The sequence below is a fragment of the Hippoglossus stenolepis genome, chromosome 21, assembly GCF_022539355.2.
Source record: "Hippoglossus stenolepis isolate QCI-W04-F060 chromosome 21, HSTE1.2, whole genome shotgun sequence".
Taxonomy (NCBI): Eukaryota; Metazoa; Chordata; class Actinopteri; order Pleuronectiformes; family Pleuronectidae; genus Hippoglossus; species Hippoglossus stenolepis.
The window spans coordinates 12,721,705-12,739,720 of record NC_061503.1 but is presented as its reverse complement, the minus strand read 5'-3'; the positions used below and the strand labels follow the sequence as shown (position 1 = coordinate 12,739,720).

The 18,016-nt window shown below is 41.4% G+C and overlaps 1 protein-coding gene across 2 annotated transcripts; it reads left to right on the top strand.

The window, feature by feature from the left end:
• Nucleotides 1-307: 307 nt before the first annotated feature.
• Nucleotides 308-17,066, top strand: polr3a (polymerase (RNA) III (DNA directed) polypeptide A). 2 transcript variants are annotated; one of them, XM_035145968.2, is made up of 32 exons: nucleotides 308-509; nucleotides 1,121-1,256; nucleotides 1,518-1,655; nucleotides 2,250-2,421; nucleotides 2,539-2,693; nucleotides 2,929-3,168; nucleotides 3,614-3,776; nucleotides 4,037-4,173; nucleotides 4,263-4,366; nucleotides 4,462-4,603; nucleotides 4,787-4,927; nucleotides 5,080-5,149; nucleotides 5,351-5,478; nucleotides 5,583-5,721; nucleotides 5,964-6,128; nucleotides 6,321-6,493; nucleotides 7,192-7,303; nucleotides 8,052-8,170; nucleotides 8,343-8,480; nucleotides 9,175-9,345; nucleotides 10,608-10,721; nucleotides 12,083-12,118; nucleotides 12,479-12,565; nucleotides 12,655-12,737; nucleotides 12,837-13,007; nucleotides 13,183-13,276; nucleotides 13,442-13,534; nucleotides 14,662-14,826; nucleotides 14,934-15,098; nucleotides 15,830-15,961; nucleotides 16,051-16,183; nucleotides 16,273-17,066. In XM_035145968.2, exons 1-32 carry the CDS (start codon nucleotides 466-468, stop codon nucleotides 16,419-16,421), a joined length of 4,209 nt encoding a protein of 1,402 aa, XP_035001859.1. In that variant the 5' UTR covers nucleotides 308-465; the 3' UTR covers nucleotides 16,422-17,066. The 2 variants fall into 2 exon arrangements, with proteins under 2 accessions (XP_035001859.1, XP_035001860.1); XM_035145969.2 differs by lacking the exon at nucleotides 12,083-12,118.
• Nucleotides 17,067-18,016: the final 950 nt, after the last annotated feature.

Here is an 18,016-nt window from a genome sequence, read left to right as displayed (position 1 = left end):
CTTGATATTGACTGTTGTTTTCCTCGTGGTTTCTCTTTATAGCTGTTGTTGTGCCAAGACTTGTGTTGCCTTCAGGTACTCTGTTTAAGCTCGGGAAGTTTTAAGGAAGGTATTTTTTTCTTGTTTTAACATTCTGTCGATTGGGTTTTACCTCCAGACTCTTTATCATATGAGATTAAATCAATGTTTCCCTTCTTCAACTATAATAGCACATATTTAATAAAAATTAAGTACTTTCCCCCGCTTCCACGTGAAATGACCATGCTTTCCATTTTTTAACCACCATGAATTAAGAGGTCTAACTTCCCGACGGACCGTGAAGGCAGCGCCGCTGTTAGCATCAGCACAACATGGGGGAGCTAGGTGACAGCGTGCGGCTCACACGCGAAGCTTAACCCGCCGCAACCGGGACAGAATAACCCTGTCATCACTCGTGTTGCTGTCTGTGCAAGGGAAGACGCCAAAATGGTGAAGGAGCAGTTCAGAGAGACGGATGTGGCGAAGAAAATGTGAGTAAACCCCAGTTAGCTTGTTAGCTCCCTGGTTAGCATCTGTCACTCTATCCTGGGGAATGTGGCAAAAGTTTTTCCAGTGGGTCGATATTGAAGAGTTGTAGTGGATCATGCTGCTTTAATAAGCTGCAAAATATCTCTAAAGGTTGATAATGAAGAGTAGTTGAGGATAATGCTGCTTTAATAACCTGCAAAATAACTCTTAAGGTTGATAATGAAGAGTTGTAGTTGACCATGCTGCTTTAATAACCTGCAAAATAACTCTAAAGGTTGATATTGAAGGGTAGTGGAGGATAATGCTGCTTTAATAACCTGCTAAACAACTCTTAAGGTTGATAATAAAGAGAAGTGGAGGATCATGCCGCATTAATAAGCTGCTAAATATCTCTAAAGGTTGATAATCACACCCTGATAAACTTCCCATCACAGTTTACCTGTTTGCATGTGTCACAGCAGAACTACTTTTCTGTGCTGCAAGGTTTCATCAGACAGATCTGCTGATTTAGCAGGAAAGCAGCCATCACCCTGTTGTTGTGATTTTTTTCCGATGTGAACCCAAACAGTGATTTCCTTTGTTTGTTTGTTTTTGTTTGTTTGTTTGTTTACAGAAGCCACATCTGCTTTGGGATGAAATCAGCCGAGCAGATGCGGCAGCAGGCTCACATCCAGGTGGTCAGTAAAAACCTGTACAGCCAAGACACCAAACACACCCCACTGCCCTATGGAGTGCTGGACCACCGCATGGTACGAGACACACACACACTCACACTCACACACACACTCACACATTCCCACTCTGTCTAGTCCATTACTGTCTAATCTTCGAGATGTGTATCCATCTTTTTTTGTCTGGTTCATTTATCGATTGATATATCGATTTGTGAAAGGTGTTGTACTAAATTAGCTTTCCTACTATTTTGGTATTCGGTATTTTGGCATCATGAGTAGGGTCGTAAGTAATAACCACACTAAGTGTTTCTCCATTGTCTGCTGTGTTCCCTGTAGGGCACCAGTGAGAAAGACCGACCGTGTCTGACTTGTGGGAAGAATCTGGCAGATTGCTTGGGACATTACGGATACCTGGACCTGGAGCTGCCATGTTTTCATGTCGGCTATTTCAAAGCCACTATAGGAATCTTACAGGCAAGTGTTTTTTTTTTTTAAATAACACATGTTGCATAAGTCACTTTTACACATCTAAAAGTCAGATCAGTGAACAATGTGATGATATATTGTATATTTAAAAATCTGTTATTTGGGGACCCAGAACTTGTGCAAGAAATTAGCATATGGTTTGTATGGAGATCAATTTAGTCAACAGGCTCATGTTACTCACTGTTATCAAAGCACCTCTATCTTGAATGTAGCACTAGCAAGTGTAAAATATATATTTTCCTCTAGATGTCACCAGAGTATCAAAATTAGAAGAGGCAGAACTTTTTTGTGCGTGTGTCATCAGGCTCAATGTTTTCAAACTCCTAAATAAGTAAATATGTTTATAAATAAAACTATAAAGTAAGTCAAGCTTTTAAGTTTTACTTGATTTGTTCCCCTATATTGTTAATTCCTTTCTTTGCATTATTATATACATTATTTTCTGTTTTATTATCAAATCACTATCATTATCATCAAGAAGGAGAACCTGTAATCATTTGTCACATTTTAACAAATTGAGCATCTGTGTGCAACATTGATTCAGTTCCCTCCTTCTAATGTCATATTTTGTCACATATCCAGATGATTTGCAAGACATGTTCCTGCATAATGTTGTCGAAAGAGGACAAACTGCTGTTCAACGACTTATTGAAACGGCCTAACCTGGCCTATCTCCAGAAACGAGGGCTGAAGAAGAAGATCTCTGATAAATGCCGCAAAAAGACGGTCTGTCTGAACTGTTCCGCTTTTAATGGTGAGAAAAACATTTTTCAGTTCTGATATCTACTCTTTGACACAGACTCTTTGTGGCAGCCCTCCTGATGTGATGAATAGAGAACCTCTAAAAGTTCTCTCTCTTTTAACTTTTAAGGTCCAGTGAAAAAGTGCGGCCTGCTTAAGATCATCCATGAGAAGTATAAAACAACCAAGAAGGTGGTGGATCAGTTCGTGTCAGATTTCCTGCAGTCTTTTGATATCGCCATCGAGCACAACAAAGTGATGGAGCCCCTGCTGACCAGAGCGCAGGTGAACTTCACACTCTTTCACACTGTGTGGGTGTCAGTTAGTGTTACCAAGCTGTCGTATGGCAGGAAGAAGTAGGCCTGCGTTTCAATCTTCAATATTTTAAACACAGACACAAAATAAAGGTTCAAAGTTTGCCTTGAATGATTGGTCACGTCCTGCTTTATTTGCTTCGCTGAGATACTTCCTCCTTTAGCTCCACAACCCTTTATTTTTGCCACATTTTTCCATTTCCCAGGAAAACCTGAACCCTCTAGTGGTGCTAAACCTTTTCAAGAGGATTCCCCAAGAAGACATTCCCCTGCTCCTGATGAATCCTGAGTCAGGGAAACCCGCTGACCTCATCTTCACCCGCCTCCTGGTGCCTCCGCTCTGCATACGACCCTCTGTGGTCAGTGACCTGAAGTCGGGCACCAACGAGGACGACCTCACCATGAAGCTCACAGAGATAATCTTCCTCAACGACGTAATCAAAAAGGTTGGTGTCTGTCGCTGGCAATGGCAGCTTATGTAACTGTGTAAAAGTAAGACTCTGGCTTCTAGTTTGAAGACAGCAAACTTTGTAAAAGATGGATCTAACTTAAGAACAGTGAGGCCGGCTGAGCCAGCTGGCCACAAGCAGCTGATATTATCAGCCTTTAGCAAAGGAAAACATAAGAATATTTCAGATTCCAGCAGCCTCCGACTAGAATAAATCACATTTACTCAGCACACATTTCTTTATCTGTAAAGCCAGAGAGGAAATCTCTCTCCTACACTTTAAAAACTTGCCAATTTAGAGAAACTTTTTTGTTTTTGGAGTGGTCTGTTGATCAAATTTATCCAAAATTCCTCACAACTATAAGTCGTTTGTCTTAAATGCAGTTATCAGATCTATTTCTCATGCATGCAGCCCTTATTAACGGACTGTTTTTATCATCCAGCATCGAATGACGGGGGCTAAGACTCAGATGATCATGGAGGACTGGGATTTCCTGCAGCTGCAGTGTGCCCTTTATATTAACAGCGAGCTTTCTGGCATCCCGCTCAACATGGCCCCTAAGAAATGGACCAGAGGCTTTGTGCAGAGACTCAAGGGGAAGCAAGGTACAGTGTATATTAAATGCTTTTACCAGTTCTGAAAGGTTTTTCAAACTTACTCCCTCATATACTGCCTGAGAGATGAAGAGAGAGGTATTTTTATGTTTGCATCTAAACTTTGACATTTGAATGTTTAAAGCCTTTTTGTGTTGAGACATTAATTGATTTCTCTGCCTAAGTTACATTTCGTTTAGTCATTTTGCAGTTAGCGTGGATACATTTTGTACCACTGCACATTGACAGGTTTATCTACTGTAAAAACTCAGGTCGATTCAGAGGAAACCTCTCAGGGAAAAGAGTGGACTTCTCTGGTAGGACTGTAATTTCTCCCGATCCGAATCTGAGGATCGATGAAGTGGCTGTTCCGGTGCATGTGGCTAAAATCCTGACATATCCAGAGCGGGTAAGCCCTGCGTCATAGCTACAACAAATACATGAACTAACCACCTCCATGCCAGAGCATAGTTATCTAAATAATGTTCTATGTTATAGGTGAACAAGGCCAATCTGGAGCTTTTGAGAAAACTTGTTCGTAATGGTCCTGATGTTCACCCCGGAGCCAACTTCCTCCAGAACCGTCACACGCAGATGAAAAGGTGGGCCTGGCTGCTCCTGGGGCAAAACGTAAACCAGGTTTTCACTGATATGTGGTTTCATAACTAAAGAGGAACCCTGCCTGTCTGTCTGTCAGGTTTTTGAAGTACGGAAACCGTGAGAAGATCGCACAGGAGCTGAGGTTCGGGGATGTGGTAGAAAGACACTTAATGGATGGAGACATCGTCCTCTTCAATCGACAACCATCTTTGCACAAGCTCAGTATCATGGCCCACATTGTAAGTTTAGGTTTTGACCTACTGCATAAACAAAAGTAGAATAGAGAAAATGATTTGTGATCCAAACAGACGAAGGTTCAAACAGTTTGCAAATTGAATTTTCTTTGAGTTCTAAAGTCACAGTTTTTATCTCTTGAGCAGGAAAGGTGGACATAATAGATTTTTACTCTTCCCACATCACAGGCCACAGTCAAACCTCACAGGACGTTCAGGTTCAACGAGTGCGTGTGCACCCCCTACAACGCCGACTTTGACGGTGATGAGATGAACCTACATCTACCTCAGACTGAAGAGGCCAAAGCTGAGGCCCTGGTCCTGATGGGGGTATACATCATCACTACACACCTACATGACCCACACAGCATAATTGCACCTGTCAGTGTGGACGTTCACCAATGAAAAGCCTCCTTTGGGAAGTGTATTGTTCCGGAGATGCTGACTGCAGCTTGACACAGATCATTTTTCTTTTATTCCAGACAAAAGCTAATTTTGTTACTCCAAGAAACGGTGAACCTCTGATTGCTGCTATTCAGGACTTTCTGACAGGTCAGTGTCACAACATGTGGCCGCCAGTTGCAGTGCCCTTTTGTATGAAGTGAGGCGACTGGTGTGTTTCATTGATGAAAGGGAAAACTGTAATTTACAGCATATCCTGTACATTTACCTGGAAAAGCATATATGACGTTAAATGTGGAGGAAGGGCCTCTATTCATCATCAGTAAGTTTACTGCTCCTTTCTTCCTCTAGGGGCGTACCTCTTGACCCTGAAGGACACTTTCTTCGACAGATCCAAGGCCTGTCAGATAGTGGCATCGATCCTGGTGGGCAAAGATGAAAAAGTCAAAATCTCTCTCCCCCACCCGGCCATAATGAAGGTATATACCCCACTCTGGCAGGCCCCTACATAAGCAAGCCCCCCCTTGCATAACTTTATACGTGTGACCTGCCACTTATATTTTACTGTGCCTGTGTCCATCAGCCCATGGCTCTGTGGACAGGCAAACAGATCTTCAGCCTCATTCTAAAGCCAAGTAAGGAATGTCCAGTGAGGGCCAACCTGCGGACCAAGGGCAAACAGTACTGTGGCAAGGGAGAGGATCTCTGTCACAACGACTCGTGTGAGTGTCTCTGAAAATCTGGACATTTTTATAGTAGAAACCTGAGTGATGCTGCAGAAACACAGTAAATGCTCATTAAAAAACATCAAAAGTAATAACACGCTGTGCTGTGTGAGTTTAAATTGCAACTTGACTGGTTTTGAGAGACTTTCAACCCTGAGGCGGTAATTCTTGTTCATCCTGGTTGTGTTTCTATTATGTGATCGCATGCCATCAAAAACATTCCCTTATCATCCTCGCAGTCGTGGTGATCCACAACAGTGAGCTGATGTGTGGCACTTTGGACAAGGGCACCTTGGGATCGGGCTCCAAGAACAACATCTTCTACATCCTGCTGCGAGACTGGGGACAGCTGGAGGCTGCCAACGCCATGTCCCGTCTGGCGAGACTCGCTCCTGTCTATCTCTGTAGGTTCTCTCTCTAGGGCTTTTACAACATTTGCTCTAAAAAAAACGGTCACACGTCTGTCAATCTCTGCAGAAATATACCTATAAATGTATCATCGGTCAGTACCATCGTGTGGTCGAGTTGTAATTTTAAGTTAAAACAGATATATTGAATGTCCCTTTACTTATGTTTATCTAACTTCCTTCTTTCAGCCAACCGAGGCTTTTCTATTGGAATTGGTGATGTGACACCTGGCCAGGGTCTGCTGAAGGCCAAACAGGACCTGCTGGACGATGGTTACAAGAAGTGTGATGAATACATTGAAGCTTTGAAGACGGGCAAGCTGCAGCAGCAGCCGGGCTGTTCAGCAGAGGAGACCCTGGAGGTGTGGATGCATATATTTTTATGGCGGTGTTATTTTACACGTGTCTGCTTGATGCTCAGTGCCACGTTCACACAACATCAACCCTCTGTGCACGTCTTTTTCACAATTCTTTAAAACACAAACTATAGGAATCCTTATCAAAAACCCTACGCATTTCATTTTTCAATATTTCTGCTGATTGTAAAGTAGAACCAGAGGATCCATTAGAACCTTCTACCTAAATTGGCTGACATATTTATAAAAAACACTGCATGAACTCTTGATATGTAAATAAACACAATTCAATTTTAATAGATGCCCAAGAAAGCTTCTGTAAAAATAAACTCTAATTCTGGGGGGAAAAGAAAAAGAAAACCATCCAAAATTCCTTTTAATGAATTTCCATGAAAATCTTCATGCACCTAGTAAAACAGACTGTGAATGATTGGAGGAAACAGCACATCAACCATCCAGTGATTTAAAATAGATTTGATAGAAACATTTAATGGATGAAGTCCCTTTTGTGTTTGTGGATTTTTATTCTTTCATCCGTTCATTTCTGACTTTAATACAAAAAAAGTTATTTACATACACCTCTCAGTCATTCTAGGTTGAAACATTTGCAGTAACAAAGCTGTTTCCAAAGGCTCCAAACAGGGTTTTTTATCTGTTTGTGTCAGCAACAAAGAGTAATTCATCATATGTGTTTTTGCCAATAGGCTCTCATTCTGAGAGAGCTGTCCGTCATCAGAGACCGAGCTGGAAGTGCCTGCCTCAGGGAGCTGGACAAGAGCAACAGCCCTCTGGTCATGGCTCTTTGTGGCTCCAAAGGTAAGCTAGCAGCAAATGAAACTTGATTAGTAATAAAATCTTAATTGGATTCTGTATATTCCTACAAATGTTTGTTTTGTAAAAGCAGAAGCAACGAATGAACTTCAAATAAACCCATCATGTCCTGTAGAGACCTTGAACCTGCATAACCCAGGGAAACTACTCTTACCAATACCACTTGATAATGTACATGCTGGTTTAAAAAAAAAAAAAAATAGATTTGTTTCGGCTGAATCTTCCCGAGGTTCTCAAAATCTCTCTCAATCAATAATAGAAGCTTATTTTCTTGTACAGTCTCTTGTACAGACCCCTGTGTGGCTGCTTTATACCAAACTGCACTGAGTTACAATCAAAGGTGTAATTACCCGTGACATCAGCAGGATATTATTTTCACCCTTGTGCAGCCTTTGTGTGTATTTTAGAGATGTCACTCAGTGGGTTTCATAAGATTGCTCTGGATAATACATGACACATGACATTTATCACATCTTGCAGTTTTCAATTCACTGCTGCAAATAGTAATTATTTCAATTATCAATTTTTTTTCTTCCATAAATTAATTTAGTTTAAACTCATCTGCTCCTGTTTGAAAAATAATGTAGTATTTCTTCTCATGAAACTAATCTGTATCTGAAAAACATAAACTAGTCGCTGCTCTTCTGTTGAAGCACAAATGTTTGCGTGTTCTGTTTCATGTATTTTCATTATTGTTTCCGTCTTACCTTCTGTTTCCTGCGTGTACGTCCAGGATCCTTTATTAATATCTCCCAGATGATTGCCTGTGTGGGACAGCAGGCCATAAGTGGCTCTCGAGTACCTGACGGTTTTGAGAATCGCTCCCTGCCTCACTTTGAAAAGCACTCGAAGGTAAAATCATGATTATTAATAATATCTGATATGTATGCTGATGCATTCATGCTGGTTTTGTTTATTGCGATATACAATGGGGTGGTTGAGCCCTTGCAAATGGGGGAAAAACTCAATCAATGGAACAACACTATTGAAACAAGACATTGCATTGTAATTGTTTTCTTTACAGCTGCCTGCTGCTAAAGGCTTTGTGGCCGACAGCTTCTACTCCGGCTTGACGCCCACAGAGTTCTTTTTCCACACCATGGCTGGTCGAGAGGGTCTGGTGGACACTGCTGTGAAAACTGCAGAGACCGGATACATGCAGGTACAATGATTCACTGCTGTCGGCCTAATGATGTCACACGTCTGAATCAAAGTGGGTGTGTATCTACATTATACACCCCTGACTGTTTGTTTGCAAAAACTACTGAACCGATTTCCACGAAACTGGAAGTAAGCATGCGATATAAATCAGGGAAGAACCTTGATTTGAATTTAAGGAGACTGCTTGGCCTTTGCTGAGGTATGAGCTCTTCTAATTTAAGTAAGAAATTGTTTTAAGATAGAAACTACTCTGCTACACTAACTAATGATATTGTGTGTTTTTATTGAGCTGATGGGCCATTGTCCAGTTTCTAATATTCTATCATCACCTACACTAAAATACAAAAATACCTCATAAACATCACAAAATCTACATCACAAAATCTCCCTATCCCTATGTCAATACAATACACCAAACAGCAGTCCCCAACTCACAGACTTGAAATCAATTTGAAATCATAAACACTGAAAAGCAGCAAATCGAAAAGTATTAAATGAAGTAGATTATCGAAATTAGATTCAGATTTAATCATTTTAGCACTTAATGGTAATTAATGAATGTAAATATGTACAAGTGTGAACCCTGGAACATTTAGGAGTGAGTCAGAGTTTCATCGTAGATGTATTTTCACATAGAGAGAGATGTCTGATCATTTCTCTCTTATTTGTTTGTGTTCCTTCCTGTGTTTGAACAGAGGCGACTGGTGAAGTCCCTGGAGGATTTGTGCTCGCAGTACGACCTGACAGTGCGCAGCTCCACTGGCGACGTCATCCAGTTTATTTATGGGGGTGACGGTCTGGACCCCGCTGCAATGGAGGGAAAGGATGAGCCGCTGGAGTTCAAGAGGGTCCTGGACAACATCCGGGTGAGTTAAAAAGAAAACCATTCATGATCCGGCTTTGTTCTCCACAAGTTCTCTTATTCATCCTGAGTGACATTCACACACATGTCAACTCCTCCTTTCACACACACTTACACATAGCAAAACCATAACACTAGAATCTCAATGTGGCTCTTACATGACCTTTACATTACCCCTCTTCTTCCTGCGATCACATTTCACTTTATTCAGTTTTTGTTTTGTTTGCTCTCCCATGTCTCAACTCATGGACATTGAAAGTGCACTACTCACTACTTAGTGTTTGGTTTGATATTGTTTAGTCTGTTGTCTATCAGTAAAAAAAAAAAAGAGTCTTGATAAGTGGCAAGAAATTAATTGGCTCACCTCTGAGAGAATTAGTCTCACTATATGACTATTTCTAAAATAACAGTGACACTGACTTCAGAGCAGGTTATGGTTGATTAGTAGTGCAGTCGCTTCTCACTCCCTCAATATAGCATCGCGCCAACCCTGCGTCTGATCACACCTCATTATAGACGGAACACACCAAAGAGTCGCTTTGATGGGCGCTGGTACATTTGCTATTTAAACAACGTGGGCGATGTTTGTGGATAATAACAACTGCGCCGGGCTGAAAGCAGCAGAGATGTGCTGCACATTTTTATATGGAAAGGGAAGATGATAGTCTCATTATCCACAATGCAGGATAATTTGGTTTGGCTTGAACATTACCTCAACATGGTTCTTTCTTCTCTTTCAAAACAAAGTGAAGCACTTTCCTATAAAAATGTTTCATAAAAAATATACTAAAAAGTTTCATATTATTATTAACTACATAATTCAAATGTAATGTAATCACTGACAATATAATTACACTTTTTTTGGTACATTTTTGGAATGTTGCACATGTGCATATGGTCACAACTGTAAGAATATGATAACAGGGACTAAGATTAGATCACCAGCTGTTTGTGTGTTTTCTTCTCATTAAATGGTTTTGTGTGTAAAGTAAAGTGCGTAACCGATTGCATTAAAGAATAATAAATAGATTGGTTCAAGTAAAACAACAGAAAAAAAACATCCGTCTGTTTGTATCAGACAGGAAAAGCACTGGCCCCCAATAAAGTGATACGATTTAAGAAAAAAACGTTTTGGTTCCAGTTAGTAGTTCACATCATTCCAGACGCTGTGACATTCATCCATCAGGAGCTGTTGACCCGTGACTGAGTGCTTCTGCTTTGTTAGGTTTCCCATTATCACCTTTTGATCCCGTCTCTGTCCCCCAGGCGGTCTACCCGTGCCCAGATGAGCCGGCGCTCAGTCAAAATGAGCTGGTCCTCACCGCAGACGTCGTCATGAAGAGGGCTGACTTCTTGTGCTGCAGAGACAGCTTCCTCGAGGTAAACCCATCACAGCACAGTGCCACTAATGAGTCGTATATGATCCTTTGTTTGATTTATGAAGAAAAAGCAGCTTCCAAATATTGTTCCCTTTGTTTCCATTGTGGAAGTGCAGACTGTCTTATAAGGCTGCATAGCATACTTCTGATAGCTTCAAAATCATTTATACTCTATTTCGAAAGTGAAAATGTTCAAACAAAGACCTTTTGTGTCTTGAAGCGACCGTTTTTGAGAGATCCCTCTTAAATACAGAAAAGAATCTTGCAATCCAAATTCCAGAAACATCACCTCTGCAACAACAAACCTCATGAGCACGAAGCAAAATAAACCATCAATTATAAGAAAAATGTATTTGTAAGTTTCCAATGTGGAAGGTTTCATGGATAACCCTGAGATTGTGTGTTGTTTTTTTGTTGTCAGCAAGTCCAAGGAAAAACTGAATACGCACAAAGTTATTTATGCCTTCTATTGGGCCGATTTAATACGTACGTCTTAATTAATGGCTCACAAATATAGTTTTTTAAGGCATATAAAAGCATATTTTTTCTCCGACATTTCTCTCCCTCAGTAGGACACTGCAATTATTAGACAGTGTCTTTCAACAGGAGTGAGTAGTACATTTGTCTGGGACAATTTTGCCACAGTTCTATAGATTTGGTGCATTAGTGAGTATTTACATCGGGATTGACTCTTAAATTGCTCTGCGCCTGTTCACAATAATGAGGGAACATGTCACCTCCTGCACTGGTGTGGCTCATGCAGGTATTTTCCATAGTTCCTGGACGACAGTGGAGCTCCATACCACAGAGAAATAAGCTGTAGCTGTGGCTACATAGGCAGTACTTGCAAGAGGGATCAGTTCCTTGTTGGTTTTGGTATTTTTTGGGGTATTTTTTTGATAGTTAGAGAAATACAGAGCCAGCAAGCCGAACCTTTTCAGCTGTGGAAATGTACAGCACAAGTTTAATTGGAACCGTTATATTCCCAAGCTGCGAACAAGAATGCCAACAGATAAAAAAAAGTGTACAATTAAAGAGGAGATGGTAGATTTTCTCTTAACGTTCTATTATTAAGTGATGAAACAATAGGTTTTACAAAAACATCTTTCCTTTTCTATTTTCTCGTGTGGTAAATCATGGTCGTGTTGCACTGATACTTCATGTTCTACAAGAAAACACGATTCAAAGCATATCCTTTGACTCAGTGTTTCTCTGGTCATTTATTTGTCATTGAGGAAAAAGTAATTAAGAAGACAGTTGTCTTGCATGTAATTATTTAAGCACAAATACAGTCATTGTGTAAGCAGTTAATTGATGTGCTGCTAGTAACACATGTGAACCTTCCCTCCCCTTGTTGCGAAGGCGTTAACTGACACAGGCTCAGGGAAGAACCTGGAGGTAGAGTGACGGAGCATGCCTGGTTGTGCTTTAACCAAATTGAGAATGGTGTGTCAGCGAGAATTTAACAATCCCGTTGTTGGGTCTTTAACAACGAATGGTCTTCGTCAGTGTGCTGAGATTCACTCTCTGACATCTTCCTGCTCAGGTTATTTGATCAAGATGTCGCTCAATGGGTTTTATGTGAGGTTGCATTGTCCACATCTCACCTGCTTTACTGTGGTTTTCTAACAAATGCATGACAGTGCATCGTGGTCAAGCAGCAAACAGCTCGGTGACGTCGCAGTGTTTGTTCTGAAATATCTTTTAAAGAGCCCTTGGACGAGACCTCTGAGAATTTTTCTATCCCCTCAACTGTAGGAGATAAAGAAATTTATCAAGAGCATCTCAGAAAGGATCAAGAAGACCCGAGACAAGTACGGCATCAACGACAACGGCACCAGCGAGGTAGACACCAGTGATTAATGTGCCATATATATAATCTTAAGCTCAACTACATCTGAAACTGATCCACCTGTCTCTGCTCTGTATCGCAGCCAAAAGTTCTGTATCAGCTGGACCGCATCACCCCGACTCAGCTGGAGAAGTTCCTTGAAACCTGCAGAGACAAATACATGAGGTATTTTTGTTAAAGAAAGAAATTGACAAGTGACGAGCCCAGAATGTCTTGCAGGACGTCCCTCGGAGACCGTTTCTTACCGTGTGTCTCCTCGCACAGAGCTCAGATGGAGCCGGGCTCAGCCGTCGGCGCCCTGTGTGCCCAGAGCATCGGAGAGCCGGGTACTCAGATGACCCTGAAAACCTTCCACTTCGCTGGTGTAGCGTCCATGAACATCACTCTGGGGGTGCCTCGCATCAAAGAGATCATCAATGCCTCCAAGAACATCAGGTGTGATATATAACTAGTGTTATGTTATGTTTTCCTGTTTCCATGTAAATTGTAACATGCCTGGTTGTTGGAAGTAAACAGCCGCCACAGTAATTGTAGTTAATGTGTCACATTAATGAATACGTCCCTGATTTGTTTTGAATAAGCGACTGAAAGTCCTTTCATCTCCTCTCAGCACTCCTATAATCACGGCTCATATGGATGTGGAGGACGACGCTGACTTTGGCCGGCTGGTGAAGGGGAGGATTGAGAAGACTCTGCTGGGAGAGGTACTCACACCTGCCTCCTATGTGTTGTAGACACTAATACGTCAGTGCCTTGAAATAGAAGCACTCGAGGACGCCAGTGGTTTCAAATGAGACTTTTTGTAAGATTTTGCATGAATTGAAGCTGAGATCTGTCATAAAGCCGGAGTCTCTCATTATCTTCTCCAGATCTCTGAGTACATCGAAGAGGTTTTTCTACCTGATGACTGTTTCATCCTGGTTAAATTGTCCCTGGAGAGAATAAGGCTGCTGCGACTGGAGGTATCACAACTCACTCACTTTCTCTTTTACTAACACAATGTGTTCTATTCTCACCTAGATTCATTCATCTGTTTTACTAATTCCGGTTTGTTACAGTTTGAGTCTTAGTTTGTGGTTTTCATTGTCATTTTGCAATAATCTTGGTAGCATTTTATTTTCCAAAGAATTGCTTGACATTTGTGGCTTTTTGGGAATTAAAACATTGTGAGTACCATGTTATTATTATAAATAGGAACAATGGCCAGAACTAAGAAAATATGTTATTAAATCATGAAGTTATAAAAACTGCAGTAATCCTATTAAACGACACTTTCTTACTTTTAAAACTGGGACGAGCACGTTATGTTTCTTGGAAACTAAAACGTAATCACTCAGGAGTAACATACGCACTTGGTCTGACTTTATGACTCATCTCATGTTACTGTAAAGTATCAGGTCGCAGATAATCTCTTTAGCCTGATTAAAGAAAAGTCAAACAAGATATAAAGAGGCCAAAGCTCAAGAGACGTGTTTCCTACTTTGGTCTTGTTATACTGTCTCAGTCAGGTCACTTACTGCCGATTTAATGGAACATTTTGAAGTTTGGGCCAATGCACATCACTGTGACTATGAAGCTGCTGGTTAGCTTAGCTTGACACTTAGCAGAAACAGGGGAACTCCTAGCCTGGCTCTATTCTAAGGTTTAAAATCTCCTTTTAAATAAAAAATCATATGTTGTGTGTTTGATCTTTACAAAAACCAAAGAGAACAGTGTGTTTTGTGTGTGTGTATTTTTTTCTGTGCGAGAAAGCAAATCAGCTAATTTTCTAATAAGCAAATACACTTTCTCTAAAAACGACAAACTTTTCCTTTAAAGCAACTGAGGAGAACTCTTGGAAATGAAGGGGAATTTAAAGTGACATTATCTTTTAACTGGAAATAGTCTCACTCAACTGTGGGATTAAAAGACATTTCCTGTGGAGATTGGGGGGAAAAAACACATTTGGACATTGACTTGATTTATTTCCCTCATCCTGGATTTTGGAGTTGAAATAACCTGCAGCTGAAGCAGCCCTGAAGTCTGCGCTAAATATCGGGTTGCGAATAACAATGGAAGCTTTGCCTCTGATTTCCTGTGTTTTTTTCAGGTAAATGCCGAAACGGTGCGTTACTCTATCTGCATGTCGAAGCTGCGGGTGAAACCAGGAGACATTGCTGTGCACGGCGAGGCGGTGGTGTGTGTGTCCCCACGAGAGAACAGCAAAAGCTCCATGTACTACGTGCTGCAGACACTAAAAGAGGATCTTCCTAAGGTGAGACAACTTAGCACGTTGTAGATAAAAGCGGTTGTTTTATCTTCATCTTCATCAGCCCTCATCTTTATCTTCTGTTGACACTGTTCTCTGTTCTCACTTGGAAGGTGGTGGTTCAAGGAATACCAGAGGTCAGCCGAGCCGTCATCCACATCGACGAGCAGAGCGGCAAGAACAAGTACAAGCTGCTGGTGGAGGGGGACAACCTGAGAGCTGTCATGGCAACGCATGGTGTGAAAGGCAGCAGGACCACTTCAAACAATACATTCGAGGTAACAGTCTTAACGCCAGTCTTAACGCCAGTGGTGCTGTGGCTTGGAGTAGGTCCCTGCAGGCCTACGGCAGATTGATTGTGTTCCGCAGGATGCATGAATGACCCCGACACCTGAACCGATGAGTAAGATGGGCAAGTTCAGGTGCCACTGTTACCTCTACTTATGTCACTGTTCCCCCTTGGTTATCTGGACTGTGGTGGTCTGCCATAGTCCAATTTGTCCCTCCACAGTTCCAAAATGATCCGAATCTTTTACACTTATTATTACACTTAAAATTTAACATTAGAAATTGAACTTCTCTTTAACATCCACAAAAACCGATAGAACACACAAGAGGAAAGGGAAACTCTGAAAAAAGCATCATGTGTCTCTTTTAATAGTCTTGCAACTAACTTTGTGAAACTCTGAATTATAGAAAAACTTTTATAATCTCTTGTTCTGCAGCCTCTTTACATTCTCACCCAAATTGTCCCAGTTGACTCATTTCTTACAGACGTCAGTTGTCGCTGCTGTATTTAGATCATGTCTGTGAAGGTTGTTTTTTTTATTTGATCTGGATTACTCCAAAGTGAGACCTGCATTTTCAAATACATCCACTCCTGAGTGTTGATAAAAATCACCTTGATTTTCATTGAAGGAAGCTGGTGACTCAGTTTGCATTATGAATAATAATGAGTTTCAGGCCAGTGCTCTTTGTTTGTATCTCACACAAGCTTTTTTTTTTCTAGGTTGAGAAGACCTTGGGTATTGAAGCTGCGAGATCCACAATCATCAATGAGATTCAGTACACGATGGTGAACCATGGAATGAGCATTGACCGGCGTCACGTCATGCTCCTCGCAGATCTCATGTCCTATAAGGTGTGTGTGTGTGTGTGTGTGTGTGTGTTTAGTGTTTAGTGTTGTGTTTAGTGTTGTGTTTCACCTGACACCGCCTTCTCTCCATAAAGGGGGAGATTCTGGGAATCACCCGGTTCGGTTTAGCCAAAATGAAGGAGAGTGTGCTCATGTTGGCCTCCTTCGAGAAAACAGCCGATCATCTCTTCGACGCCGCCTACTTCGGACAAAAGGACTCTGTTTGTGGTAAACTCATTCTTCCTCTTTCTAATGAGATTGATCAATATACTCTGCGTCTCAATTAGGTCTCAACACTTCCTGTCCTTCTGTTTCAGGTGTGTCCGAGTGCATCATCATGGGCATTCCGATGAACATCGGAACCGGATTGTTTAAACTCCTGCACAAGGCTGACAAAGATCAGTCTCCAGCGAAAAGGCCTCTCCTGTTTGACAGTGCAGACTTTCATGTACCTCTCATCACATAGCATCGAGGAAACGCCAGCGATAGTGGAAGTGTTCTTTTTTTTCCGGAGCCTGTAGACGGATTATTATAAGATTATCTCCACCGAATTCAGAAGTGCCTGCCAAAGTGTCAGACAATTTTCTTTCGGAGGGATCTACAGGAAATAGGGTTGTGTCTTCTTCTTTTTTGCGTGATGTTTTTGTTGCTGCCACAGATCCAGTTTAAATCTGGTCAAAGGAGAAATTCAGAAAACTTAAGATGCTTTAAACACTTTGTCCTCGCTGGTTTTTCTGCCTTTTTTACTTGTTTAAACTGTCTTCTCTGTTATAAAGATGTTACTTAATCTCAATGTCAAGGCATTGAACACTGCGTTGAAGGCTGAGTCTAATGCGTAATTATAATTCAGTTATATGTGCAGCAGACTCGAGAAAGATTATCTCTTAATTACAAAGCAGACCTGATCTCCTCTGGTGTGGCACTTTGATTTCAACCCTGTCAGCACTGTAGCCTTCGTCTGTCAAAAAAAAACCTTTATTCACTCTGCCAACCCACGTCAGGAATCTTGTTCAGTTTGTTTTCATATAAGATTAACCAAAAGGTGAACTTGTCTGACGGAAGCTTATTCATATTATAATGTATATAATGTAATAAATTAATGACCAAGAAAGTCGTGGGCGAATATTTTGTATTCTTCTGTTCATACAGTGATTGAAGAGTCAAAGACCAGAACAGTTTTTTGTGGCATCAAGTCTGTGGACATTTTTATGCCTCCATGCCAGCAACAGCTGTAGTCAAAGGCTTTATGCTTTTGAACTGTCGGTCCCATTCTTGGGCAGGCGTGAGGGAACCTCTTTAAATGCGCTGCAAAGGTTCACTTGCCTCACCTAATGCCTGGGTTTGGTTTTGGGTCACTGGGACCTCACATGCCATGTTTTTCACCAGGAACTCAAGATTGGCACAATTTGGAACAACTCTCCATGGGGCCCGGACAGTATGTCCCTGTGCCTCTTTGTCGTCCATTGTAACTGTTGTCAATCACATAAGATGAAGTTATAACCTGTAAAAGCCACTTTTCAAGCCTTCAGGCAGTATTTTATTTTGACCCTTAGGTTTTTGGTGGAGCATTCCTCGTACCAAACATGAAGCACTTTCTATTTCCTGCGTTTCATAACCTCACAGAAAAAGACCAGAGCTCTTGCCGCCATAAATATTTCGGAGACAATTTTTTGGTAAATTACATCCTGAGTAACTGGAATTGTGCATTTGCAGTTTTGCCAAACCGCAGATATCTGTTGCCTAAAATGCCTTGTGTCGTACAGCCAGTGTAGCAGCCAGACCACGGGCATTACAACTGGGTTGGCAAAGCAGCCGATTGCATCAGGCCCCAGAGAATGGCTGATTACGTTAGTCCGTCAGTTTTGGGACAACTCCCTTGAATTCTATGACCGACTATGTACAGGAGACTGAAACAACACCAGTTGAAAACCACCTCCAGAGGCCTGGGATGATGCCTGGGATGGTGGTGGAGGTTTGCACTTAAACGCCACTACTTTGCTAATATATGTGTGTATACTGGTACCCACTTTGTCACCTTACCTCGGCCCCAAAGTCCTGAAG